At 59.5% G+C, this 25,601-nt stretch overlaps 2 protein-coding genes across 6 annotated transcripts; both read right to left on the reverse strand.

The window, feature by feature from the left end:
- Window positions 1-6,505: 6,505 nt before the first annotated feature.
- On the reverse strand, window positions 6,506-13,590 carry LOC136018996 (mucin-19-like). The gene is made up of 13 exons (XM_065688728.1): window positions 13,551-13,590; window positions 10,711-13,219; window positions 10,313-10,371; window positions 9,943-10,097; window positions 9,427-9,530; window positions 9,238-9,296; window positions 8,841-8,977; window positions 8,640-8,764; window positions 8,115-8,275; window positions 7,705-7,859; window positions 7,104-7,213; window positions 6,873-6,995; window positions 6,506-6,697 (listed from the first exon to the last, which is right to left on the reverse strand). The coding sequence occupies exons 2-13, from the start codon at window positions 13,204-13,206 to the stop codon at window positions 6,653-6,655; spliced, it is 3,729 nt and encodes a 1,242-aa protein (XP_065544800.1). The 5' UTR covers window positions 13,207-13,219; window positions 13,551-13,590; the 3' UTR covers window positions 6,506-6,652.
- A 708-nt stretch (window positions 13,591-14,298) lies between these two features.
- C8H15orf39 (chromosome 8 C15orf39 homolog) lies at window positions 14,299-25,577 on the reverse strand. Of its 5 annotated transcripts, none has more exons than XM_065688980.1 (5): window positions 25,441-25,577; window positions 19,196-21,317; window positions 16,445-19,153; window positions 15,944-15,981; window positions 14,299-15,732 (listed from the first exon to the last, which is right to left on the reverse strand). In XM_065688980.1, the coding sequence occupies exons 2-4, from the start codon at window positions 21,255-21,257 to the stop codon at window positions 15,944-15,946; spliced, it is 4,809 nt and encodes a 1,602-aa protein (XP_065545052.1). In that variant the 5' UTR covers window positions 21,258-21,317; window positions 25,441-25,577; the 3' UTR covers window positions 14,299-15,732. The 5 variants fall into 5 exon arrangements, with proteins under 5 accessions (XP_065545052.1, XP_065545050.1, XP_065545049.1 ...); XM_065688978.1 differs by adding an exon at window positions 21,449-21,521 and having other exon boundaries at window positions 16,445-21,317; XM_065688977.1 differs by adding an exon at window positions 21,433-21,521 and having other exon boundaries at window positions 16,445-21,317.
- Between the last annotated feature and the right edge of the window lie 24 nt (window positions 25,578-25,601).

A 25,601-nucleotide genomic window follows, 5' to 3' on the forward strand; every position in this document is an offset into this window, starting at 1 on the left:
CACAGGGGCTGGAAAGTAAAGCTTGTGGGAATGAGCTGAACACTGAGTGTGGGGCAGGACCTGGATAAGCCCCATAGAGCTGAGCTGAACTGGAGATGCTGGGTTGGGGCTGGGATCTCCTGGAGCTGGGCTGCACTGGAGACTGGAGCCAGAGCCCAGGCTCCAAAGAGCCAGGGCTGGAAGGAAAGCACAGGGGCTGGGAAATAAAGCTTGTGGGAAGGAGCTGAACACTGAGTGTGGGGCTGGACCTGGATAAACCCCACAGGGCTGAGCAGAACTAGAAACACCGGGTTGGGGCTGGGATCTCCTGGAGCTGGGCTACACTGGAGACTGGAGCCAGAGCTGAGGCTCCAGAGCCAGGGCTGGAAAGAAAGCGCAGGGGCTGGAAAATAAAGCTTGTGGGAATGAGTTGAAGTCACTGAGGGCTGGGATGTTGGCTGGGGCTGGGATCTGCTGGGACTGGGATCTTGGCTGCAGCTGGGATAAGACAGAGCCGGACTGGACTGAATCTCCTGGAGCTGGAAAGTAAAGCTTGTGGGAATGAGCTGAACACTGAGTGTGGGGCTGGACCTGGATAAACCCCACAGGGCTGAGCAGAACTAGAGACACCGGCCTGGGGCTGGGATCTGGAACTGGGCTGCACTGGAGACTGGAGCCAGAGCTGGAAGGAAAGCACAGGGGATGGAAAATAAAGCTTGTGGGAATGAGTTAAAATCACTGAGGGCTGGGATTTTAGCTGGAGCTGGGAAGAGAGAACTGGTTTGGAATGAAGTGTGGGGCTGGACCTAGATAAATCCTATAGGACTGAGTTGAGCTGGAAACACTGGGTTGGGGCTGGGATCTCCTGGAGCTGGGCTCCATTAGAATCTGGAGTGAGAGCTGAGCCTCCACAGAGCCTGGGCTGGAAGGAAAGCACAGGGGCTGGAAAGTAAAGCTTGTGGGAATGAGCTGAACACTGAGTGTGGGGCAGGACCTGGATAAATCCCACAGGGCTGAGGAGAACTAGAGACACGGGGTTGGGGCTGGGATCTCCTGGAGCTGGGCTGCACTGGAGACTGGAGCCAGAGCTGAGGCTCCAGAGCCAGGGCTGGAAGAAAAGCACAGGAGCTGGAAGATAAAGCTTGTGGGAATGCATTAAAATCACTGAGGGCAGGGATCTTGGCTGGGGCTGGGACCATGGATGGGGCTAGAGATGGACTCTTAGCCGGAGCTGAGATAAGACAGAGCCGGACTGGACTAAATTTCCTGGAGCTGGAAAATAAAGCTTGTGGGAATGAGCTGAACACTGAGTGCGGGGCTGGACCTGGATAAACCCCACAGGGCTGAGCAGAACTAGAGACACGGGGTTGGGGCTGGGATCTCCTGGAGCTGGGCTGCACTGGAGACTGGAGCCAGAGCTGGAAGGAAAGCACAGCGGCTGGAAAATAAAGCTCGTGGGAATGAGTTAAAATCACTGAGGGCTGGGATTTTAGCTGGAGCTGGGAAGAGAGAACTGGTTTGGAATGAAGTGTGGGGCTGGACCTAGATAAATCCTATAGGACTGAGTTGAGCTGGAAACACTGGGTTGGGGCTGGCATCTCCTGGAGCTGGGCTGCACTGGAGACTGGAGCCAGAGCTCAGGCTCCAAAGAGCCAGGGCTGGAAGGAAAGCACAGGGGCTGGAAAATAAAGCTTGTGGGAAGGAGATGAAGCCACTGAGGGTGGGGATGTTGGCTGGGGCTGGGATCTGCTGGGACTGGGATCTTGGCTGCAGCTGGGATAAGGCAGAACTGGACTGGATTGGATCTCCTGGAGCTGGAAAATATAGCTTGTGGGAATGAGCTGAACACCGAGTGCGGGGCCGAACCTGGATAAACCCCACAGGGCTGAGCAGAACTGGAGACACCGGCCTGGGGCTGGGATCTCCTGGAGCTGGGCTGCACTGGAGACTGGAGCCAGAGCTCAGGCTCCAGAGCCAGGGCTGGAAAGAAAGCACAGGGGCTGGAAGATAAAGCTTGTGGGAATGCATTAGAATCACTGTGGGCAGGGATCTTGGCTGGGGCTGAAGCTGGGATAAGGCAAAGCTGGACTGGAATGAATCTGAAGCTAGAAAAGCTTGTGGGAATGAGGTGAAGTCACTGAGGGCTGGGATTTCCTGGGACTGGGATCTTGGCTGCAGCTGGGATAAGGCAGAGCTGGACTGGATTGAATCTCCTGGAGCTGGAAAATAAAGCTTGTGGGAACGAGCTGAACACTGAGTGCAGGGCAGGACCTGGATAAACCCCATAGAGCTGAGCTGAACTGGAGATGCTGGGTTGGGGCTGGGATCTCCTGGAACTGGGCTCCATTAGAATCTGGAGTGAGAGCTGAGCCTCCACAGAGCCTGGGCTGGAAGGAAAGCACAGGGGCTGGAAAGTAAAGCTTGTGGGAATGAGCTGAACACTGAGTGTGGGGCAGGACCTGGATAAGCCCCATAGAGCTGAGCTGAACTGGAGATGCTGGGTTGGGGCTGGGATCTCCTGGAGCTGGGCTGCACTGGAGACTGGAGCCAGAGCCCAGGCTCCAAAGAGCCAGGGCTGGAAGGAAAGCACAGGGGCTGGGAAATAAAGCTTGTGGGAAGGAGCTGAACACTGAGTGTGGGGCTGGACCTGGATAAACCCCACAGGGCTGAGCAGAACTAGAGACACCGGGTTGGGGCTGGGATCTCCTGGAGCTGGGCTACACTGGAGACTGGAGCCAGAGCTGAGGCTCCAGAGCCAGGGCTGGAAAGAAAGCGCAGGGGCTGGAAAATAAAGCTTGTGGGAATGAGTTGAAGTCACTGAGGGCTGGGATGTTGGCTGGGGCTGGGATCTGCTGGGACTGGGATCTTGGCTGCAGCTGGGATAAGACAGAGCCGGACTGGACTGAATCTCCTGGAGCTGGAAAGTAAAGCTTGTGGGAATGAGCTGAACACTGAGTGTGGGGCTGGACCTGGATAAACCCCACAGGGCTGAGCAGAACTAGAGACACCGGCCTGGGGCTGGGATCTGGAACTGGGCTGCACTGGAGACTGGAGCCAGAGCTGGAAGGAAAGCACAGGGGCTGGAAAATAAAGCTTGTGGGAATGAGTTAAAATCACTGAGGGCTGGGATTTTAGCTGGAGCTGGGAAGAGAGAACTGGTTTGGAATGAAGTGTGGGGCTGGACCTAGATAAATCCCACAGGGCTGAGCTGAATTAGAGACACTGGGTTGGGGCTGGCATCTCCTGGAGCTGGGCTCCATTAGAATCTGGAGTGAGAGCTGAGCCTCCACAGAGCCTGGGCTGGAAGGAAAGCACAGGGGCTGGAAAGTAAAGCTTGTGGGAATGAGCTGAACACTGAGTGTGGGGCAGGACCTGGATAAATCCCACAGGGCTGAGGAGAACTAGAGACACGGGGTTGGGGCTGGGATCTCCTGGAGCTGGGCTGCACTGGAGACTGGAGCCAGAGCTGAGGCTCCAGAGCCAGGGCTGGAAGAAAAGCACAGGAGCTGGAAGATAAAGCTTGTGGGAATGCATTAAAATCACTGAGGGCAGGGATCTTGGCTGGGGCTGGGACCATGGATGGGGCTAGAGATGGACTCTTAGCCGGAGCTGAGATAAGACAGAGCCGGACTGGACTAAATTTCCTGGAGCTGGAAAATAAAGCTTGTGGGAATGAGCTGAACACTGAGTGCGGGGCTGGACCTGGATAAACCCCACAGGGCTGAGCAGAACTAGAGACACGGGGTTGGGGCTGGGATCTCCTGGAGCTGGGCTGCACTGGAGACTGGAGCCAGAGCTGGAAGGAAAGCACAGCGGCTGGAAAATAAAGCTCGTGGGAATGAGTTAAAATCACTGAGGGCTGGGATTTTAGCTGGAGCTGGGAAGAGAGAACTGGTTTGGAATGAAGTGTGGGGCTGGACCTAGATAAATCCTATAGGACTGAGTTGAGCTGGAAACACTGGGTTGGGGCTGGCATCTCCTGGAGCTGGGCTGCACTGGAGACTGGAGCCAGAGCTCAGGCTCCAAAGAGCCAGGGCTGGAAGGAAAGCACAGGGGCTGGAAAATAAAGCTTGTGGGAAGGAGATGAAGCCACTGAGGGTGGGGATGTTGGCTGGGGCTGGGATCTGCTGGGACTGGGATCTTGGCTGCAGCTGGGATAAGGCAGAACTGGACTGGATTGGATCTCCTGGAGCTGGAAAATAAAGCTTGTGGGAATGAGCTGAACACCGAGTGCGGGGCCGAACCTGGATAAACCCCACAGGGCTGAGCAGAACTGGAGACACTGGCCTGGGGCTGGGATCTCCTGGAGCTGGGCTGCACTGGAGACTGGAGCCAGAGCTCAGGCTCCAGAGCCAGGGCTGGAAAGAAAGCACAGGGGCTGGAAGATAAAGCTTGTGGGAATGCATTAGAATCACTGTGGGCAGGGATCTTGGCTGGGGCTGAAGCTGGGATAAGGCAAAGCTGGACTGGAATGAATCTGAAGCTAGAAAAGCTTGTGGGAATGAGGTGAAGTCACTGAGGGCTGGGATTTCCTGGGACTGGGATCTTGGCTGCAGCTGGGATAAGGCAGAGCTGGACTGGATTGAATCTCCTGGAGCTGGAAAATAAAGCTTGTGGGAACGAGCTGAACACTGAGTGCAGGGCAGGACCTGGATAAGCCCCATAGAGCTGAGCTGAACTGGAGATGCTGGGTTGGGGCTGGGATCTCCTGGAGCTGGGCTGCACTGGAGACTGGAGCCAGAGCCCAGGCTCCAAAGAGCCAGGGCTGGAAGGAAAGCACAGGGGCTGGGAAATAAAGCTTGTGGGAAGGAGCTGAACACTGAGTGTGGGGCTGGACCTGGATAAACCCCACAGGGCTGAGCAGAACTAGAAACACCGGGTTGGGGCTGGGATCTCCTGGAGCTGGGCTACACTGGAGACTGGAGCCAGAGCTGAGGCTCCAGAGCCAGGGCTGGAAAGAAAGCGCAGGGGCTGGAAAATAAAGCTTGTGGGAATGAGTTGAAGTCACTGAGGGCTGGGATGTTGGCTGGGGCTGGGATCTGCTGGGACTGGGATCTTGGCTGCAGCTGGGATAAGACAGAGCCGGACTGGACTGAATCTCCTGGAGCTGGAAAGTAAAGCTTGTGGGAATGAGCTGAACACTGAGTGTGGGGCTGGACCTGGATAAACCCCACAGGGCTGAGCAGAACTAGAGACACCGGCCTGGGGCTGGGATCTGGAACTGGGCTGCACTGGAGACTGGAGCCAGAGCTGGAAGGAAAGCACAGGGGATGGAAAATAAAGCTTGTGGGAATGAGTTAAAATCACTGAGGGCTGGGATTTTAGCTGGAGCTGGGAAGAGAGAACTGGTTTGGAATGAAGTGTGGGGCTGGACCTAGATAAATCCTATAGGACTGAGTTGAGCTGGAAACACTGGGTTGGGGCTGGGATCTCCTGGAGCTGGGCTGCACTGGAGACTGGAGCCAGAGCTGAGGCTCCAGAGCCAGGGCTGGAAGGAAAGCACAGGAGCTGGAAGATAAAGCTTGTGGGAACAAGCTGAAATTGATTCTGGGGCTGAGCTGGAGCCTGAATACCAACTGTGTGTCTGGAGCTCAGACCATGCAGTACTGGAGCTGGCCATATAGCTTGTGGGAATGAGCTGAAATCCCTGAGAGCTGGAATAAAAGCCTGTTGGGCTGAGCTGCAATTTCCCACTGCTGAGGCTGAAATAAGCACTTTAGGGCTGGAAGTGACCTGGGGCAGATCAGGAACTGAAATACCAATTGTGGGGCTGGCCATAAAGCCTGCGGGGCAGAGCTGCAGCAGTGACCCTGGGGCTGGGGTCTCCTGGAGCTGGAAGAGCCAGAGCCGGTGCTGGAATAACCCCTCGTGGCTGCGAAGCGGCCGAGGGACGGTCGCGCCTGGCACCTTTGGGCACAGCAGCCGGTTTCCATCCTCCAGCAGTTCCTCCTCTATCCCCACCGTTCCTGTTGGGAAGCGGCAGCAGGCTCCTGCCCCGGCGCTGATGTTCCCAGCTTCGGGGACGCAGCCAATTTTCCCCCAGGAAGCAGGTCCCGTGTGCGGCAGCTCAGAGGGAAGCGCAGGTGGAGCCGCTCTCCCCCTTGGAGAGGAGCGGGGAGCTCAGCACAGCCCCGGAGCATCCCTCCCATGGGTCCAGCACCCCCAGAGCAGCTTGCGGCCAGCTCTGCCCCGTGCCTGCTGCGGAGACCCACAGCACCGGCTGGCCTGTGGCTAGAGAACTCTGAAACTGCTCCTGGCAGCGAGTGTCTGTAGAGCTGCTTCCTGCCTCCAGAGGCTGGGAAAAGCACGCTTTTGGGTGGCAAAACCCCAACGCTTCTCCTTGCCATTACTGACAGCCCCCAGCCACGGGTGCTTCACCTGTTGGGGTGACGGGCAGCACCCAATTCCCTCACCCCAGCCCTACAAGGGAAGCATTTCTTCACCCCTTTAACCCACATCACTAGGGCCTGGTGAGGCAGAGGCTGCAGCAAACCCAGCCCAGAAGCAGAGCCCCTGCACCACTGGCTTTAGCATTTTATAAAGTTTAATAAAGTCCAACATACAGATTTCTTCCTCTATCCCCTGAGCCTGCATCCATCAGGGAGCTGGGATGGCTTCTTGGCATCTCTTCCCCCATAGCTGCTCCTCAGGCTTCCCTGTCAGCTGCATTTCCTCAGGCAGAGGAACTGCTCCAACGTGGCTGAGCATCCCCAGCACCCTGTGGGGAGAGGGGGAGAAGCTGTTCTACCAAGGGCAGGGGGGATGTCTCTGCAACCACAGGGCTGCCTCAAACCCTCAGGTACATCAGGGACTGACCCTGACATCAGCTGCACCTCAAGGCTCCAGCTCTGCAGCACAGGAGCTCAATTCAAGGGCCTAGAAGCCACGCTTACCTGCTCAGAGGATGTCCAGAGGCCTTGGTTATCCATTTCCAGGGTCTGGATCCCTGCTTCAGGGTCTCTTCTGTCCCAGATGGGTGCCACATGCCACCAGCTCAGCCTCTTGGTCCTCAAGCACTGGGGAGGAGAGCACAGGGCCTGCAGCCACACTTGACTCCACAGTGGTTCCTCTGCTCACAGACCAGTGCTTGGTCCTGCCCCCCACAACGCAGACAGGGCCCTTACCAACAGTAAGATGACAGGAACAGTGATGACGATGAGGCCACACACCACCACGATGGCCACACCATACTCTGGGAAGCCTGGCTCAGGCAGGGGCGGCTCCAAGGTGTCCTCTGGAGCAGAACACAAGGGGTTGGATCAGTGGGTGGAATACCAGCTTAGCACAGGGCAATAACGCCCATGTGACCCTTCCCTCCTGTCCTCTGCCAGCCTGCAGCACATGGTGCATTGGAGACAGGGATGGGGGCTGGAGACAGGCAGACAGGGATGGGGGCTGGAGACAGGCAGACAGGGATGGGGGCTGGAGACAGGCAGACAGGGATGGGGGCTGGAGACAGGCAGACAGGGATGGGGGCTGGAGACAGGCAGACAGGGATGGGGGCTGGAGACAGGCAGACAGGGATGGGGGCTGGAGACAGGGTAGGGCATGGTTGCTCCCAGAATGGCCCTTTCAAATCAGCCCTTGCAAGCTGTCACCTCACCAGCCAGGAGGTGTCACCCTCCCCTTGCCCAAAGGGCCTAGATATAGCTGGTTACAGATCTAAGCTCTTCACCCTGCATGGAGCCACAGGCTTCTCTACCCATGCCCCAAACTGATGCTTACCTCCCACAGCAAGGGAATACGGATCCACCTGGAAGTCTGAACCAGCCAAAGCCTTGTTTGACCCAACTGAAAGCACAAGCGCCTCCAACACTTCCAGGCTGGTTGGAGCTGGGTGCTGGAAGACCAAGTCCCCATGGCAGATCAGGGAGCCAGGCCTGTAGGGTGAGGTGGGAAGAGCTCCAGCAGCCACCAGTCCCACCTTGACACCCCCCCCCCCACACCACACACCAGTGCTGCTCAGGGAGACATTGGGTCCGGATCTGCTCTTTGGGATGGCAGGGACACCCTGAGGGTGTCTGCTGCTTGCCTTCGTGTGGCAGAGATAACACCCAACAGCCATGACCTGGTGCTTGAGGTCTATGGGGAGACCTCCCCAGCCCTGCCCCAGCAGAGCCTCTGCTCCCACTCACAGGAATTCTCTTATCAGCACTTGCAGGAAGCTCCTGTGGTCCCTCAGGGCTTGTGCCACCTGAAACAGAGGTTTGGGCTCAGCTCCACACCAGCCTCTGAGAGGTTTCCCCCAGCCAGATCCCTGCTTCCACCTCCCCAGGGAGGGGGAGGACTCCCAGCACTGGACAAGGAGCTGGGACATCTGCTCGGGGTCATGCTTTGCTTAGGAAAGGTTGGACCAGATGATCCTTGAGGTCCCTTCCGACAGGATTCTGCAGTTGATGATGGAGCTGGGTCAGGCACCACAGCAGGAGCACAGGGCAGCTGCGGTCCTGCAGCACCTCCAGATGCAGTGTGGTGGCTTGAACTGCCATCAGCAGAGGTGTCAGCACCCTGTCAGTGAAGCCTCAGTGCCTGCCTCCAGCAGGCATCAGCACAGCACTGGAGATGTGGATCTGGTTCCGACAACCCCAAACAGTCCCTCCTGCTCCCGTGGTCCCCAGCACCCTGAAGGATCCTGGTCTGCTCCCAGCAGCCATTCCTACCGCATCCCCAATGCCTGTGCTGAGCTCCTGGTGCTCTGCAGAGAGTGGATCCAGGAGGTCCTTGCTGAAGTGTCTGTTGGTGACGAGGAGGGAGAGCGGGTACAGCTGGAGGGGCAGCCCGGCTCCTGGGGAGGCAAGGCAGGGCTGGTGGGTGAGCAGCGCTGGCACCAAGCCCCACCAGCACACAGGGGCTGTCCTCACCCTCCAGCGAGAGCGAGGTCAGGTCCACAGAGCAGGCTCTCAGAGCTGTCAGGGCTTGCAGAGCCTCCGGAACATCCGCATGGACAACGGTGTCAAGATAAACGTCTCCAGAGAGCTCCAGGTCCCCACTGTGGGTTCTGGGGGAAGAAGGGCTCTAAGCAAGGCAGGGAGGTGGAACAGGCTCCCCAAGCACACCCTGGCTGGTCCTGGTCTTTCATGGCTCCTCAGCCCAAGGAAGAGGCTCAGGGTATTGCCACCAGCCCCATGTCACCCTCCCAAGCTCCTTAGTGCAGCACAGCTCATCCTTCCCACCCTTGCAGCATGGCTAATGCCACAGAGAGCACGAAGGGCAGTGAAGGACATCAAATGAAGAGCTTTGGGCAGTTGTGCCCCATACCTGAGCTGGGTGATAGTGAAGTTCCTCACATGGTGAAGGGCACCAAGGGACTCTGTCACCTGGATGAAGAGAAAACAACTTGCACCATGCCCCTGCTTTAGGATGCGCTGTCCCATGGTGCAGCCAGCAGCCAGCCTGGGGCCATCCTCCCAGCATCATCTTTGGGAAGAGCCCCAAGGCTCACCATACCTTGCTGATCAGCCCCACCAAGGGGTCTGTCCTGCTCCTGCCAGGCTGAAGGACAGTGAAGGAGATGGACAGCTTCTCTGGGGCCAGGTTCTCCAGGCTGAACCCTACAAGAGCTCAGACAGTTACACTCATCCCTGCTCCTTCACCATCCTTGGACCTATCATCAGTCTTGAGCATCCTCTGCACTGAAGGCAGGGGCCAGCAGGGCAGGATGAGGTACCTCATCCTGGGTGAGGATGAGTGGCCTTAATGGTGGGAAGGGCTTGGCAGGACAGGACATGAGAAGCAGGTTGAGGAGGGGAAGCCCCAGGGTTTAGCAGGAACACTGGGCCCCACAGGTCCAACTGCTGCAGATGTTGCCTCCAGCAGCCTTAACACTACGGGGCTCTGCGTGGGTTGGGATGTTCAGGCTTCATCTTCACTTATGTGTGGACTGGGCAGGTTCTGGCTTTGACAGAGGTACAGGGAGGACGCTGAGAGCAGCGGCTCTGCTCTGGGAAGGTCTCCATTGCTTACCACTGGACTGGACAGACCATGGCTCCAGCTGCCAGCTGAAGGAGCTCCTTCCCCTGGTCGCCTCCTTGACCATGGTGCGGATGAGGTGGGAGCTGGTGGGAGCAGGAGCATCCCCCCGGAACAGAGCCTGCGCTCGCACCACCACCGAGCCGTTCCTGCAGGGAGAGCGGGCCACAGGCAGCTCAGAGCCCCCCATCCCCACATTAACACCTACCCAAAGTCAGGACTCAGGTGGAGCTTCAGCCACTTCCAGGCAGGGATCCCTTGGGATGATGGCCCTGTGGAGGGAGTGAAGCCCCTCACAAGCGCATTTCACTGGGCAAACCCTTCCCTCCAAGCCAAAGCCACCCCTCTCCATGTTGCCACTCACATAAACTCAAGGACTTTTGCCCGCAGGAAGGTCTCATAGATGGACAGTGTCTGGTTTAGCTGGAAGAGAGAAGCACATGTTAATTGGGCAGCTTCTACAGGCTGCCCCATGGGAAGGGGTGTTCCAGGTCTCCGGGGACAGTCCTGGCTGAGCCGGCATAGCCAGGGCTCCATCAGCGTCGAGACAGCAGCCAGGAGGGGACACCCCAGCACTGCCAGTGTACAACAGCCCCGATGGCTGCCCAAGTCCCACCTCAAACCAGAAACCGCATCCAGCTCCAGTGGTGGGATTCGCTTGTCTCCACCATGAAGAGAGCCCCCAGGCTCCTCACCCCAGCAGTAGCTCCTCAGCTGCACCCCAAAGCACCGGCGTCCCCACCAGCCAACTCCTGCACTCACCATCAGCATCACTTCCTCTTCCAGCCTCCTGTAGCTCTCTGAAGCGCTGCTGCTCAGAGCCTCCGTGTAAGCGAGGCCCAAGAGCCGGAACTGCAAGGGCAGCACATGAGCAGGAGAGGGGAGCCCAGAGGGGTGGGATGGGGCCAGGGAGCCAGGTTTGCCCGTGGGCATCAGCTCAGATGCAGGGAGATGCTCTGTGGCTGTGGAGGGTTGCTGAGAGGTGACAGAGTGCCTGGACACAGGCTGAGCATCACAGGGCATGGGCTGGCAGCTGGCTGCATGCAGAGCTGTGGTGGAAGCCAGCGGGTAGGGTGGGGATAGGAGCACAGTGCCAGCATGGTGCACAGCATCAGAGCCATGCTCCAGAGCGGGCAGCTTGGAGCCGGGGCTGGCACCAGAGGGTTCTGGAGGTCCTGCTGGGGCAGCAGCAGGTCCCGCTGATGCTGTGCTGAGCTCGCTGTGCCCAGCTCCTGCCACTGCTCCAGGCAGAGCACTCATCTCTGCCCCTGTCGTGGCCTCATGGTGCTGCCCTGCAGAGGGTCCATCCACAGATGCTGTTGTGAGGAAGGGATCGGGATGCAGAGATGGCCCCTGGGCAGGTGATGCTGCAGCTCGTGGGGAGGGGGAGACCACCACAGCAGCTCCATCCTTGTGGGGGGCTTCGGTCACTCCAGGCTCTGCAGTGGCATCAGGGGCTGCTGCTGCGCTCACCCCAGTGACAGAGGGACCCACAGCACCGGGAGCCCTGGTCCAAGCTGGGGAGGGGTGGGCTCTGGTGGGTGCCATGGGCTGCTGTGCAGGGGGTGCAGATGGGTCACTCGCTTTCCCCAAGGTGACAGCGGGTCCCGCAGGCTCCGCTGCAGGAAGGGAAGGAGCCAGCACTTGTGGGTGGGTGACCCCGTGAGCCGGTGCAGCCCTGGGAAGGGATGCCAGGACCGTGCCCACAAACATAGACCCGTTTCCTGTGACCTTGGCCAAGGCGTCCAGCAGCAGAGCAGCTTCTCCATGCAGGAAGGCGCCAGCAGGCTGCGTGTCCCAGAGCACCTCAGGCATTGCAGCAGAGGGGACCCACTCAGTGCCAGGAGGAGTGGTGCTGGAGATGGACGTCCCTCCTGTTGGCGGAGCCAAGGGCAGCCAGGGCAGGGGAGGAGCAGCTGTGTGGTCCTCACCCACACCAAGCTCAGGGCTTGGCCTCACCTCTGCCTTCTGCCCATTGCAGCTCCTCGCCGTGGCTCCAGCACTAGAAGCTCCGCTGGCTGCAGTCTGAGGAGCTGCAGGCACGCTGCTGGGAGCCCAGGGAGGAAAGGTGCTGGCTGTGACCACAGCAGCAGGCTCAGAGCTCACAGCCAGGCTCAGATCTGCTCTGTGGGACATGGTCCAAGGGCCAGGGGATGCCCCAAGGGCTGGTGTCCGGTCACCTCTGTGCTCCTCCGTCAAGCTGTGGCTCTGGGAGGGGATTCCTGTCACGGTCCACACTGACCCCGCGCTGTTCTCAGAGCTCCCCTCAGGGTGCCAGGGCTCTGCTGTGCCCACAGCCTGCCCAAGACCACGGGCTGAGGTCACTGCATCGTGTGAGCCTGGTCCTGTGCCACAGGGACTTCCTGAAGCTGGGCCGTGCCAGGAGCCAGGGCTGGGCTCACCCAGGGGCTGGAGGAGCTGAGCAGAGGTATCGGGCACCCCTGTACCAAGCCACTGTGCAGGGGATGGTGTCACAGCCACTGCTGTGCCCAACATGAGCCCTTCCTGGTCCCTGGGTCCGGGCTGCCCCAGCAGTGAGTTCTGAGCAGTTGGTATCCCCTGGCTCCATCCCTCAGCATCCAACCCACGGGTCACGCTCCATCCTTCAGCATCCACCCCACGGGTCACGCTCCATCCCTCAGCATCCACCCCACGGGTCACGCTCCATCCCTCAGCATCCACCCCACGGGTCACGCTCCATCCCTCAGCATCCACCCCACGGGTCACGCTCCATCCCTCAGCATCCACCCCACGGGTCATGCTCCATCCCTCAGCATCCACCCCACGGGTCATGCTCCATCCCTCAGCATCCACCCCACGGGTCACGCTCCATCCCTCAGCATCCACCCCATGGGTCACATCTCCTTTGACTCCTGGGGTGCCCACCGAACCCATCAGTACCCTCCCATGCTGCTGCATTGCTGGCTCCTCTCTCAGGTCCCCATGTGTTGCCATCAGATCACCACTGGTCTCTCTCTGGGAGCCCGGCGAGTCGGGCCAAGCATGGGACGGCACCAGGGAGCCCAGCAGAGCAGTCAGAGACGCCAGGCCATAGGGGAGGGCAGTGGCAGACAGGCAGATGCCCAGCAGCAGGAAGGCTTTGCACCGCAGCCCACCCACAGCAGCAGCCACATGGGCAGCAGGAGCCACAGCCACAGCCCCTTCCCTCTCAGCACAGTGCATGGGTTGTGGCTGCAGGGCAGCAGTGTCCATGGGGCCTGGGGGTCCTACCCCTCTGCTCAGCTCAGGAGAGGCCATGGGGAGAGCCCAGCTGTGGAGAGACACAGGAGGGGCTTTAAGCTTGGTCCCTCCAAGTTGCCCCCAACCAGTGACAGTCCCATGCCCAAAGCACCCCACACCAGAGCCAGGGACATGATGCTCTCATCAAACACCTCCCGTCTCCAGCAGCACCGAGCAGCTTCCCCAACTCAGGAAGCTTTGTGCTAGGGCTCAGCATCACCCAGGAAGGCTCCTGGTGCAGAGCAGGGCTGTAACCAGCCTTGGGCTCGGCCATTACCCCATTCCCTGTCCCAAACACCCACCACATCCCTGATAACCTCACCAGAAGCCACAGGATGCTCCAACCCAGCAGCACCCCTTACCTGAAAGCACCTAAGGGGAAGAGAGCACCAAGCTACCCGCCCAGCCCCATGCTTTTATCCCATTGCCAAGGTCTAATGGTGGCTCCATTCCAGCTGCTCCTAGTTCACACCCAAGCTCATTTGCACCACCCCAGGTGAAGCTCTTTCCCTCTGGAAGGGTCCCAGCTTCCCTCTGCTCCTCATTAAGCCCTTGGCACTTTGTTTCCCAAACACCAGCTTGTGGATGTTTCCTGTAATCCCATATTCCCCTGCCAGGCTGGAGTGATCTGGGCTGGAAACGTGGCTGGGGTGCCTGGCTCTCAGGACCAGGCAGATTTCATGCTCCCCATGGAGGTTCATAAGGGATAGGGACCCAGGGGACCGCTGCCATCCCTGCTGCCCCCACACCTCTCCCGACCAACTTCTGATGCAGAAACCTCCACCAGCACCCTCCTCCCCAGCTATCATCTGCGGGGCTCAGGATGTTGCCTTCATGGGTGCTGGGATGTGTTCCCCTGGGTGCTCATCAATGGATAACCCACAGGGCACCCCCAGCAAGTCACACGCTGGACCAGTTGATGGAGATGGGCACATCACTCATGGCTTCTTGCAGGGAGAAGCTGGCAAGTGCATTGCAGGGGGGACCCAAACCTGTAGCTTGGTCTGTCCAAGCCAGCTGGGCAATGCTGGGTGCTGATTTGGGACCCCCCCTTGTCCCTGGAAAGGTCCCATGGTGCCCATGCTGGCAATTAGAGGCTGAAGCACTGTGTTTGGAAATGAACCAAACCCTTTTATTCAGGCAAGGCACCTCTTAAAATCCACGTTCTTACAAAACATTAAATAAAGTGAAGGAACTTTCTTCCCTGGAACCTCTCATATATATTTATATGTACAAAAAATACAGTATTATCGACAAGCACTGCTTTACAATGCTATGCACACGTGTGGATGGCAAGGGAGGGTTGCATCCCTCCTTCCCTATCCCTTCCATGGCCAGCACATCCCAATGGAAAACCAGAAACACACGGATCAAAACAGAGTCTCTGGTGGGTTTTTCTCTAATTTGTAGTTGTTTTCTTGGTTTAAAATAAATATTTCCTGTAGTGAAATACAAAAGAACAATAAATCCTTGTTTTGTTCCCCCGCGCCCAGAATCAGCCGGAGGAACACCCGAGTGTTGGGTTTGTAAGGCCTCTGCTGTGTCCTGCTGCTGCAGACCGCGCAAGGGGCGTGCAGGCTGGCAGGATTCCTCCTGGGATCCCCATCAACTTTCCATTAATCCATGCAGAGATGAAAGCTTCTCTCCTCCCAAGGTCTCGCTGCATCGTTCCCATCTCCCGCTCCTCCGGCATCACCACATCTCCATCACGGTTGTCCCCAGGTGTGGATGCCCCACATTCTCCACTGGGACAGCTGGGCTGTGCGTGGTGCAGTGAGCTGAGCTTCTTTAGCTGCCTTTAAAGCCTTCTTCTGGCTATTTTGAGCTCCGATTGGGACCGAAACCCTTGGCCCCAACAAGCTCCCGCTGGTCCAGCGCAGCGAACAGGAGAAGCCACGAGTTCAAATAAACCACAAGTATAAATTACTCTATTTTTATGCAACCCCCACGTAACCTGAAGGCAGCAGCTCCTTATAAAGGTGAATTCAGAAGAGTTAAAAAATGTCTTCATTTAAAACAAGAAGAAAATCAGTCCTGGGACTCCCGACGTCGTGGTTCCCTTGACCAGTCGTGATGGGTTAGATCTCCAGAGCACTGTAAAGATTCAAAGCCAGGAGGAAGGTTTCTTTATTGGGAATGGGGTGTATAAAGCAGCAGAGGAGAGTTAGAGCAGAGAGGAGGGGATGTGGTAAATCATCCCTGCAGCAGCCAGCTGGCTTCATGGCCACTGCCATGCTCCTCTTGGAGCCGCTCCATTGGAATTCCAATCGTTCCCTCCTGGTTCTCCAGCTGCAGCCAGGCTGGTCATGGATGGAGGTGGGAGATGAGGCATGGAAAGACATGCAGCTCCAGCTGCCATGAGGGCTTGAGCGCATCCCTGCGGGTACCACACCAGCCAGTGCATCACCCCGGAGGTCCTGTCCCGATCCTCAGCATCCGCATTGCGGGCAGCTTGGCTCTTGCCGTTGGCACATTCCTTCGTGCCTCCTTTTTCTCTGGGCTATCCACGGCTATCACTTTGCCATCAGAACCTCCATGCCAGGACTACCTGGGAGAGAAAGCGTGGTTAGGGAGGGCAGGATCTTCACCTCCCCATCCCAAATAATCCCCCCTCCAGCCCAGCAGGGCCACTTTGTGCTCCTCCCCAGCCAGCCCAAGCTCCCAGTCATCATGGCAAATGCACACAAATACACTCACAGTCACGGAACATGTAAATCCTACAAACACATCCAAACACACCCACAGGAACAGTTACCTACTTGGAGGGATTCTTGCCAGCCTTTGAGCTCGAACCTGGAAGAGATGAAGCTGTTAGCAACAGCCTTGAGCAGCAGCAAAACCCCCCTGGTATCCCCAGAATGACTTTTGTCATTCCCCGGCTCCATCACCACTCCCCAGCTCAAGTCTTCCCCTCCACAACCCACAGGGAAAAGCTGAATCACCCAGCCCGGTTTGTATTGAAGAGACCTTAAAGCTCACCCAGTTCCAACCCCTGCCATGGGCAGGGACCCCTTCCACTGGAGCAGCTTGCTCCAAGCCCCTGTGTCCAACCTGGCCTTGAGCACTGCCAGGGATGGGGCAGCCACAGCTTCTCTGGGCACCCTGTGCCTCAGCACCCTCACAGAACCCTTGGGAGGACCAGGATGCTGGGGGACAATGCAAGCAGTGGATGCTCCCACCCAACAGCAGCATCTGGGAGGCAGATGGAGCTGGAGCTCCCCTGGAGGAGTCCCCAGCCCTCCACCGGGCTGCTTACCGAGCTGCTGCTTGATGGAGTTGTGCCAGTGGAGGTTCAGCAGGTCCGGGTAGATGTCAGGGAGCTGTTTGAGCGCCAGGAGCTTCAGCATGCGCGAGGTGCAGCTCTTCAGCTCCAGGTCCCTCAAGTGCCTCTCCTCCGAGAGCGTGGTGGGGCGCAGCTCCACCTTGTGCTCCTGCAGCACTTGGTCGACGGAGACACCAGGGAGCTTGGGGAAGAGCTTCTCCTTCACCACGTGGATGGGGATGAAGACGGCCCCTGCCCGCACCACGTGCGGGAAAGGACACGTGCGAGCGAACATGAAGGTCTCCAGCTGGGACAGCAGGCTGGCGAGCAGGGCAGGCACGTCCTGGAAAGCCAACCAGACCTCCTTGCCCTTGGCAGCCTTGTGATGCTCGGGGAGCCTGGAGCCGTTCTTGGCTTCGAGGGGGGACTCGGGCATCGCCTCCCCCTGCTCCTCCGCCGGTTCTGCCTTCTGGAGCCACTCCCGCAGGCGCTGCGGGGAGGAGCTGGCCACGGAGCAGGAGAGGAGGTCGCAGAGGCCCGTGTGCAGGGCGGTGAAGCAGCGCCCGGCGGACGGCAGCGGCACCGCCTCCTCGCCCGGCGCCGCGCAAGGGGGCTCCGGCAGCGCTGCGGGGCTGGGCTGGGGGCCCGGCTGCGGGGAGGCAGGGGGGGAGCTGCTGCAGGGCGCTGGAGGCGGCGCTGGGCTGCGCGGTGGGCTGCAGGGCGGCGAGGGGATGGTGCCGGGCGGAGCGGGAATGGTGCTGGGCGGAGAGGGAATGGTGCTGGGTGGAGGGGGAATGGTGCTGGATGGAGCGGGAGTGGTTCTGGATGGAGAAGGAATGGTGCTGGATGGAGGGGGAATGGTGCTGGATGGAGGAGGAATAGTACTGGAGAGAGCGGGAATAGTACTGGATAGAGTGGGAATCGTGCTGGATAGAGCAGGAATGAGGCTGGATAGAGCAGGAATGGTGCTGGATAGAACGGGAATGGTGCTGGGTAGAGCAGGAATGATGCTGGGTAGAGCGGGAATGGTGCTGGATAGAGTGGGAATGATGCTGGATAGAGCAGGAATGGTGCTGGGTAAAGCAGGAATGGTGCTGGATAGAGCGGGAATGGTGCTGGATGAAGCATGTATGGTGCTGGATAGAGCAGGAATGATGCTGGATAGAGCAGGAATGGTGCTGGATAGAGAAGGAATGATGCTGGATAGAGCAGGAATGGTGCTGGATGGAGCGGGAATGGTGCTGGATAGAGCAGGAATGATGCTGGATAGAGCGGGAATGGTACTGAATAGAGCGGGAATGGTGCTGGATGGAGCAGGAGTGGTTCTGAATGGAGAAGGAATGATGCTGGATAGAGCAGGAATGGTACTGGATAGAGAAGGAATGGAGCTGGATAGAGCAGGAATGGTACTGGATGGAGCAGGAATGGAGCTGGATAGGGTGGGAATGGTACTGGATGGAGGAGGCATGGTGCTGGATGGAGTGGGAATGGTGCTGGATAGAGCAGGCATGGTGCTGGATAGAGCAGGCATGGTGCTGGATGGAGCGGGAATGGTGCTGGATGGAGCGGGAATGGTGCTGGGTAGAGCAGGCATGGTGCTGGATGGAGCAGGAATGGTGCTGGATTGAGCGGGAATGGTGCTGGATAGAGCAGGCATGGTGCTGGATGGAGCAGGAATGGTGCTGGATAGAGCAGGCATGGTGCTGGGTAGAGCAGGAATGGTGCTGGATGGAGCAGGAATGGTGCTGGATGGAGCAGGAATGGCTCTGGATTGAGCGGGAATGGTGCTGGATGGAGCGGGAATGGTGCTGGATAGAGCAGGCATGGCGCTGGATGGAGCAGGAATGGTGCTGGATAGAGCAGGCATGGTGCTGGGTAGAGCAGGAATGGTGCTGGATGTAGCAGGAATGGTGCTGGATGGAGCAGGAATGGCTCTGGATTGAGCGGGAATGGTGCTGGATGGAGCGGGAATGGTGCTGGATAGAGCAGGCATGGCGCTGGATGGAGCAGGAATGGTGCTGGGTAGAGCAGGCATGGTGCTGGATGTAGCAGGAATGGCTCTGGATGGAGCGGGAATGGTGCTGGATGGAGCGGGAATGGTGCTGGATGGAGCAGGCATGGCACTGGATGGAGCAGGAATGGTGCTCGATAGAGCAGGCATGGTGCTGGATGGAGTGGGAATGGCTCTGGTTGGAGCGGGAATGGTGCTGGATAGAGCAGGAATGGTGCTGGATGGAGCAGGAATGGTGCTGGATAGAGCAGGAATGGCTCTGGATGGAGCGGGAATGGTGCTGGATAGAGCAGGAATGGTGCTGGATAGAGTGGGAATGGTGCTGGATGGAGTGGGAATGGCTCTGGATGGAGCGGGAATGGTGCTGGATAGAGCAGGAATGGCTCTGGATGGAGCGGGAATGGTGCTGGATAGAGCAGGAATGGTGCTGGATAGAGTGGGAATGGTGCTGGATAGAGTGGGAATGGCTCTGGATGGAGCGGGAATGGTGCTGGATAGAGCAGGAATGGCTCTGGATGGAGCGGGAATGGTGCTGGATAGAGTGGGAATGGTGCTGGATAGAGCAGGAATGGTGCTGGATAGAGCAGGCATGGTGCTGGATGGAGCAGGAATGGTGCTGGATGGAGCAGGAATGGCTCTGGATGGAGCGGGAATGGTGCTGGATAGAGCAGGCATGGTGCTGGATGGAGCAGGCATGGTGCTGGATAGAGCAGGAATGGTGCTGGGTAGAGCAGGAATGGCTCTGGATGGAGTGGGAACAGTGCTGGGCGCAGCTGAAGGGGAGCGCAGGACCATGAAGGAGGCCGAGCTCTGGAAGCTGCTCTTGTCCCAAGGGATGACCCTGACCAGCAAGGGCTCCGTCTGGAGCTGGGCTCCCGCTCCCACCTCCCTCTCTGCATCCTTTTCCTCCTCCTTGCCCCCTTCCCCATCCAGCACCCAGAGGCTCTCCCCTGCTTCCACCCATCTCTTCTTCACCCTGAGGTCCAGCGCCTCCTCCTCAGAGTCCCGGGCCTGGGGCACGGGCTCCGGCTCGCCAGGGCCCCCCCTGCGCCCGCTCTCCCCTTGGCCCTGCACCCCCTGTCTCTGGACAGGCGCGGCCGCCGCGGCGATGGGCTCCCGGCTGCCCCCCGGCGCTGGGGGTGCCGCGTCCTCCCACAGGTGCTCCCTGCAGAAGGAGTCTGAGCCCTCGGCCTCCTCCAGGAAGTCTCCATAGGATGCCAGGCTGAAGACTTTGTTGATCACCGGCATGGGTGGGGAGGGAGGAGGAACCCCGCTGGCCCTTGGGTGTTCCGGCCACTCTGGCAGGGATGCAGGTGGAGAAGGAGAGATGAGATCCTTGACCTTGCAAGTGTCTCCTTCCTCTATGGCGATGAGAGCCGGTGGTCCCTCATGGGGGGTCTCCTGGGCGGCCGAGCTGGCTCTTCTCTCCGGTTTAGCGGGCTCCTGCTTCCCCAAGCACCTTCCTCCTTTGGGAAAGGCCTCTGGGATCCCACCAGAGCCCCCAGGCCCCTCCTGGGTGCGGATGGGTTGGAAAGCGCTGCTGTGCCTCACCACCACTGGCCGACGGGGACCTTCTGGCTGGTGCTGCTCACATCCCGGCTCCGTGTGGGCCCTGGAGGTGCTGGGTACAGCCGTGCCACCGGGGCTGAAGGTAAAGCTGGAGCTCAGCACGCATCCCGCTCGCCTCGATGGCTTCGCATCCCTCGGCAGCGCCGCTGGCTTGGGAGGGGGCGATGCCACGGCGCTGGCTGCCCTTGGCACGTAGGTATCCGAGGGGCTGGGAAAGAATCTCCATGGGGCTTGGGGCCTGAGGTAAGTGCCGGGATAGGGCTCCCTGCTTCCCTCGAATCCAAAGCCTCTGTAGGCACAGGGCTGAGCCTCCATGCAGGGTGCCGGCGGGGGGAAGAGCAGGGGAGCTTTGTGGAGGGACGGGTAACGCTCGGGTGGCCTCTCCTGGTACACGGGGCTGGTGCTGGGTGGACAGAGCTTGTGCCAGGGGTCCGGGCTGAGCCTGTGCGCCTCAGGCACCTTCCTCTGGCTGGGGGGGCTGTCATCCAGGAACGGGGATCTGGGGGGACTCCGGTACTGCTGAAAGGCAGCATGGTAGGGGGAGAAGGCGGCCGGGGAGCCCACCCTCTCCCTGGCCGGCAGCGCCGTGCTGGGCTGCAGCGGTGGGAGGCTGGGGTCGGCGTGGGGTCCCCTCCTGTGCTCCCCGGGGTGGAAGGGGTGGCTGGCGGCGGGCAGAGCCCAGTCTGCGTTGCCTGGTCTCTGCTGCAGCGGCTGAGCCACCCTGAGGTCCATGAAGTACGCAGGAGCCCTGTACATGGGCCTGGGGACAGCCAGGGCGGGTGCCCTGTTCACCATTGCCGGGTGCTTCACCAGGAAGGGGTTTCCTTGCCCGGCGCTGCCCCACTTCTCCCTGTCCAGCACCGGCTCCGGCACCAGCCGGTCCCTGCCCATCTCAGCACTGCAGGGAGGATGCCACCTGGGCCCCACGCTCTCGGGTGGGTTGGGGGGGCAGCGCTCGCCTGGCCCCTCCACCGGCACAGGCTGGCTGCCGGCACCGGTGCCGTAGTGCAGGTGGGGAGGTGCCGGGCTCTGGCGCACGTGGGGCGGTTTGGGGCCATCGGGGCTCTGCAGCGCGCAGGCAAAGTAGGAGCCCTTGTAGTTGAAATGGTTTTTGGAGCCGGGTTTGCAGTGGCCCGTGGGGAAGCTGGCGCCGGGGTCCTGCTCCAGCCGAGGTAGCTTGACAAAGATCATAGGGTCCAGAGGCTCCGCATTACGTTTTGAGGCCATTTGTACGGTGCTGCCGGTACGGTGCGCGGGGCGCGAGGTGGGAGAGGTGAGCTGGCCTTCCTGAGCGGGAGAGAGGGAGCAAACCGTGAGCACAGCGGGTCCCCACGGCGAGCGCGCAGCCCGAGCTGGAGCAGCGATGGGGTGATAGGGGCTGCCAAGAGCCCCCAGAATTCACCTTGCCATGTGCTCACCGGAGAAAGCACGTTGCTTCTCCCATGCAGCTCTTCCTTATCCAGCCGTGATGCTCCGTATCACACTGGGAGGCTAAAGGAAAGGAGGGAAAGTCCTACTTGTCCCATCGTCAGCCTCGGCCGAGGACAACGAGGACTTGTTTCCCTTCTCCCATCCTCCTGGGAGCTGGCAGAGATCCTAAAACCAAACCAACCCACCCCAGCTGGGAAGCAACATTAGATCCTCAGCGGGGAAGAGCGGGATCAGCTCATGGGGCCCCTTCTCCCTGGTCTCTCCTGGTTTGGGGCTCTGGTCTACAGCGTGCATGCCAGCAGGTGGAGCTGGCAGCCTGTCCCAGCACTGCCCTGCGTGCGCTTGAGCATCCTCTGAGCATCTCAAGGGTGCCCGCAGCATCTCTGGTCATCACCAGCATCCCCCAGTACCACCCAGCACCTCCTGAGCATCTCACTGAGACACCTGGGCATCATGTGAGCCTAAACACCATCACTGACCCGTCTCCCAGTATCCTTCCAGCATCACCTGAGCATTGTGTACATCACCCAAGCAAGCCCCAAGGCCTGCCTGAGCATCGCTGGACCACGGCTCAGCACCCTCAGCATGGCCAAACATCACCCTGCATCTCCAAATGTCACTCAGAATCTGCCAGCATCTCCCAGGCATCACCCAGCATCCCCCAAGCATGGCCTGGCATCTCCCAGCCCACGGCTGGAGCTACTACAGAGAGATCTCATGCGTGTTCACACACACACATACACACCCATGGTTTCTTTTTCCTTTCTGTGGCAGGAATTAGGAAGCAGAGGAAGAGTGTGGAGATAAGATAAAAGCTTTGCCCACAGGAGGGAAACAGAGCTGATAACTGGGGAGACCTGTGAGGGTGGATAAGGGACCTGAGCACGGCTGGAGCCCAGAGCCGCATGCAGCCCGCTCTGAGGAACACCCCACTGCCAGCTCTCCACGCAGGCAGAGCCCTGCCAGGCCCATTCCAGGCACAAACGGGGATCCCGGGTCCACCAGCCCCTCAGCTGCTGCTCTGCCCCCTCCATGGCCCAGGCGGGACCAGGGAACAGCCCAAAGCCAGTGCTTTTCCCCAGAACAGCAGCTCTGGGGTGACCGAGCAGGGCGCACCCCTCCACTGTTCCTTCAGGTTGGGTTCCTTTGCCAAACCTCACCAATTCCTTGCTTTCCAGGGAGGATGCTGCGTCCGCTTTGGAAGGTTGGTGCAGTTGAGAAGGAAGCTCCTGTCCCCACCTGCACTCTCAAAAGCAGTTCCCCAAATAAAGGGGTTGTGGGGCAACCGCATCATTTCCAAGCTTTATCCTCAGGAGCCTTGCAGTAACTTCCAAGACATCCAGAGGATCATGGGATGGTTTGGGTTGGAAAGGACCTTAAAGCTCATCCAGTCTCAACCCCTGCCAGGGGCAGGGACCCCTTCCACTGGAGCAGCTTGCTCCAAGCCCCTGTGTCCAACCTGGCCTTGAGCACTGCCAGGGATACCAGTACCAATCAAATTTGCCATCTCTTAGATCCTAGGAAAATGGGGAGGAAACCCTAAAACCCTCCAACTGGCTTATTTTCCTTTCCTCATCCACTACAAGCCCAAGAGGAACGTCTCCAGGCAGCTGGTGTTTAAATCCTGGGAGATGCTGCGTGGGATCCCTTTCCATGCAGCGATGATGCTCAGGGTGGGACAGAAACCCGGGCTCTTGTGACTTCTGACATTTCCCCTTTTCCTGAAGCTCAGGGATCTACATCCCCGTGGTGGGGACGTTGCGCAACCGGCCATGCCATTGCGTAGGATTTGGTGACTGCAGCAGGATTTGGTGTCGTCGGCAGCACTGGTGCAATCACCCATTTCCAAACCCCACTGCAGCAGCGGGAGCCCCCCTTCAGCAGAGAAGGAAAAGGCCTCATAACCCCATTACAAGGCGATTTTTCCTCTCGGGAGCACCGATGCAGTGGGAAAGGGAAGCAAGGGTGGTCAGCTCCGGCTGGCCTTGCCGCAGGGATGCAGAACTGAGCAAGTCACATCTCAGCTGTGGCCGGAGCCAGGCACGTGGGTGCTCTGATGTCTGATGAAGTTGAGCTCAGTAACCTCATTAGGACCAGGGCACTAATGGGCTCTCTCTATGAAATACACTGGGGCTTTGCTGGGCTGGCGCCATCCCCACACCTGCGCTGTCTGCCCCAAGAACACGGCTCTGCTGTTGCCATCACCATCAGCCCGCTGGGAATATCCCCTTGCAGCCTCCTTCCTTCCCCCCAGCCACGGGAGAGCCCTCAGGGCCGGGGGGGGCATAGGGAGGAGAGGGGCACACGGGGTTCAGGGCTGGGGGGATGCCGGAGTCAACACTAACACATGTAGCCAGTGCTTGTGATACCGAAACCCCACAGCTGGCGAAAGCAGTGGGTGGGTTAAACACAGCCCATTCATTCTTCCTTTTTAGTACTTTTAAACTTGTTTTTCCCCTCCCTCTTCTTCTCAGGGGGTTTCCCATAAGGGCTGTTTGGCTGGGAGGGAGAAAAGTCAAACCAAACGAGAAGGAGCACGCAGCATCTCCCAAACGGCTGCGTGCAGGCGAGACCTCCCCGATAAGCGCTCGCAAGCCGCAGCCAGCTTTATCTGCATCGTTTCGGGTGTTGGAGGCGCACGGGAGGGCTCCTTGGCCTGCGGGGTTGCTCAGGCACCCCTTTTTGCCCCCGGAGCTCGTCAAGCGCGGCCGTGCCCGTTATCGCCGGCGCACAGCACACAGCTCCCCGGCACTTCCTCCCCAGGATGCGATGCCCTAAAACGCGGCAGTGAGAGGTGGAAGCCTCTCACCGCAGCCTCCCGCCTCCTCCATTGCCACGTGATGCGGAGAAACAGCCGCCAGCTCACGGGGACCGAGAAACAAACCCCAAAATCTCCAAACCCCGCTGGCACCAGGACCCCCGACCCCATCCCGCAGCACCCCCCAGCGCCGCCACCGGCCCGAGGGGGCTTCCCCCGTGTCACCGCGAAGCACGGCCGCGTCCCGCGGGACGAACGTGGGTTCCCGTCCGGCTCTCACACCGGTTCCACAGTCACAGGGACGCTGGGTCCCAGCCGGGGGTCAGTTTCCCCACCTCCCCGGTGGGTTGGGATGCGATTGCCAGCAAGGCTCCCCCCGTTGAGGCCATTCAGGGCAGCAAACAAGAGGCCTCAGCGGTCCCAGCTTCCCCATTCCAGACCTTATCCCTCTTCAGAAAAGTTTGCAGCTCCCGAGCTTTTCCCAAGGAGGAAAAAGCCCGCTTGGAGCCTTCACTCGGACCGAGCCAGTTGCTTTTTAAGGCAGTATCCCCACGGAATGCGTGCAGGAATCCCTGCTCGCGCTGCACATGAGGTGGTTGTTCCTCAAAACTCCCCAGAATGGTCACTTTTATAGAAAACCCCCTTAGTTAAGCACGTAGCAGCCAGCACAGCGGCTGCCTCCAGAACAGCTATTTAAGGGGTTAAACCCTTATCTATACACGCGTAAAACCGCATCGATCCAACGCCATGAGTGTCACGTCCCAGGCTGGCCACAGGCACCGCAGTGACACGCTCCTGCCTAGCCACGAGGTCCGGGCTGGACGCCCGCGTCCGTCCTTCTGTCCCGTCCACACGGTCACAGCGTTTGTGCAGGCAACGCTATCGCGATCACCACGATAACCATCGGCGGGTTCCTGCTCTCGCAGGGGGGCCAACGCACGCCCGGCTCCGCGGGCGCTTCGCTCATGTGCTTGATGCCCAGCCCCTCCATGGGGAAAAATGAGGGTCAAGCTCCGGAGCCAGGGATCTAACCCCCAAACCCCATTTTTCCCTGCATCGCACAACCAGAAGGAGATGATCTGGAGCAAAACATCCACACAGGGCGCAGGAAAGCGGGGGGAAGCCCTCCTGCAGCCATGCCCCCGCCAGGAGCTGCCCCCTCCGGGGGTCCCCGCAACGCGCTGGCCCCGGTGCGCTCCCCTGGCCCCATCCCACACTCACCTCCGGCTGCGGAGCGGTGCCTCCCCCGGAGCATCTCTACGGGGCTGTGCGGGGAGCTCGGCGGCGGGGGGGGTCCTGCTGCCGCCTCCCCGCTCGACCGGCAGCGTGCATCGTGCGGAGGAAGTGGGAGGAGGAGGACGGGCAGGGAGGGGGAGGGCTGG

The sequence above is a fragment of the Lathamus discolor genome, chromosome 8 (assembly GCF_037157495.1).
Source record: "Lathamus discolor isolate bLatDis1 chromosome 8, bLatDis1.hap1, whole genome shotgun sequence".
Classification (NCBI taxonomy): domain Eukaryota; kingdom Metazoa; phylum Chordata; class Aves; order Psittaciformes; family Psittacidae; genus Lathamus; species Lathamus discolor.

What these genes read in the sequence shown, in the direction of transcription:
- LOC136018996 (XM_065688728.1), bottom strand. Translation starts at nt 13,206, where the DNA reads ATGGCCTCTCCTGAGCTGAGCAGAGGGGTAGGACCCCCAGGCCCCATG. An exon ending in GCAAAAGTCCTTGAGTTTAT is followed by an intron (nt 10,098 to 10,312) that starts GTGAGTGGCAAC and finishes CTCTCCCTGCAG; the next exon opens with GAACGGCTCGGTGGTGGTGC. An exon ending in TTCCTGTCATCTTACTGTTG is followed by an intron (nt 6,996 to 7,103) that starts GTAAGGGCCCTG and finishes TCTCCTCCCCAG; the next exon opens with TGCTTGAGGACCAAGAGGCT.
- C8H15orf39 (XM_065688976.1), bottom strand. Translation starts at nt 21,257, where the DNA reads ATGGCCTCAAAACGTAATGCGGAGCCTCTGGACCCTATGATCTTTGTC. An exon ending in CTCCATCAAGCAGCAGCTCG is followed by an intron (nt 15,982 to 16,444) that starts GTAAGCAGCCCG and finishes CATCTCTTCCAG; the next exon opens with GTTCGAGCTCAAAGGCTGGC.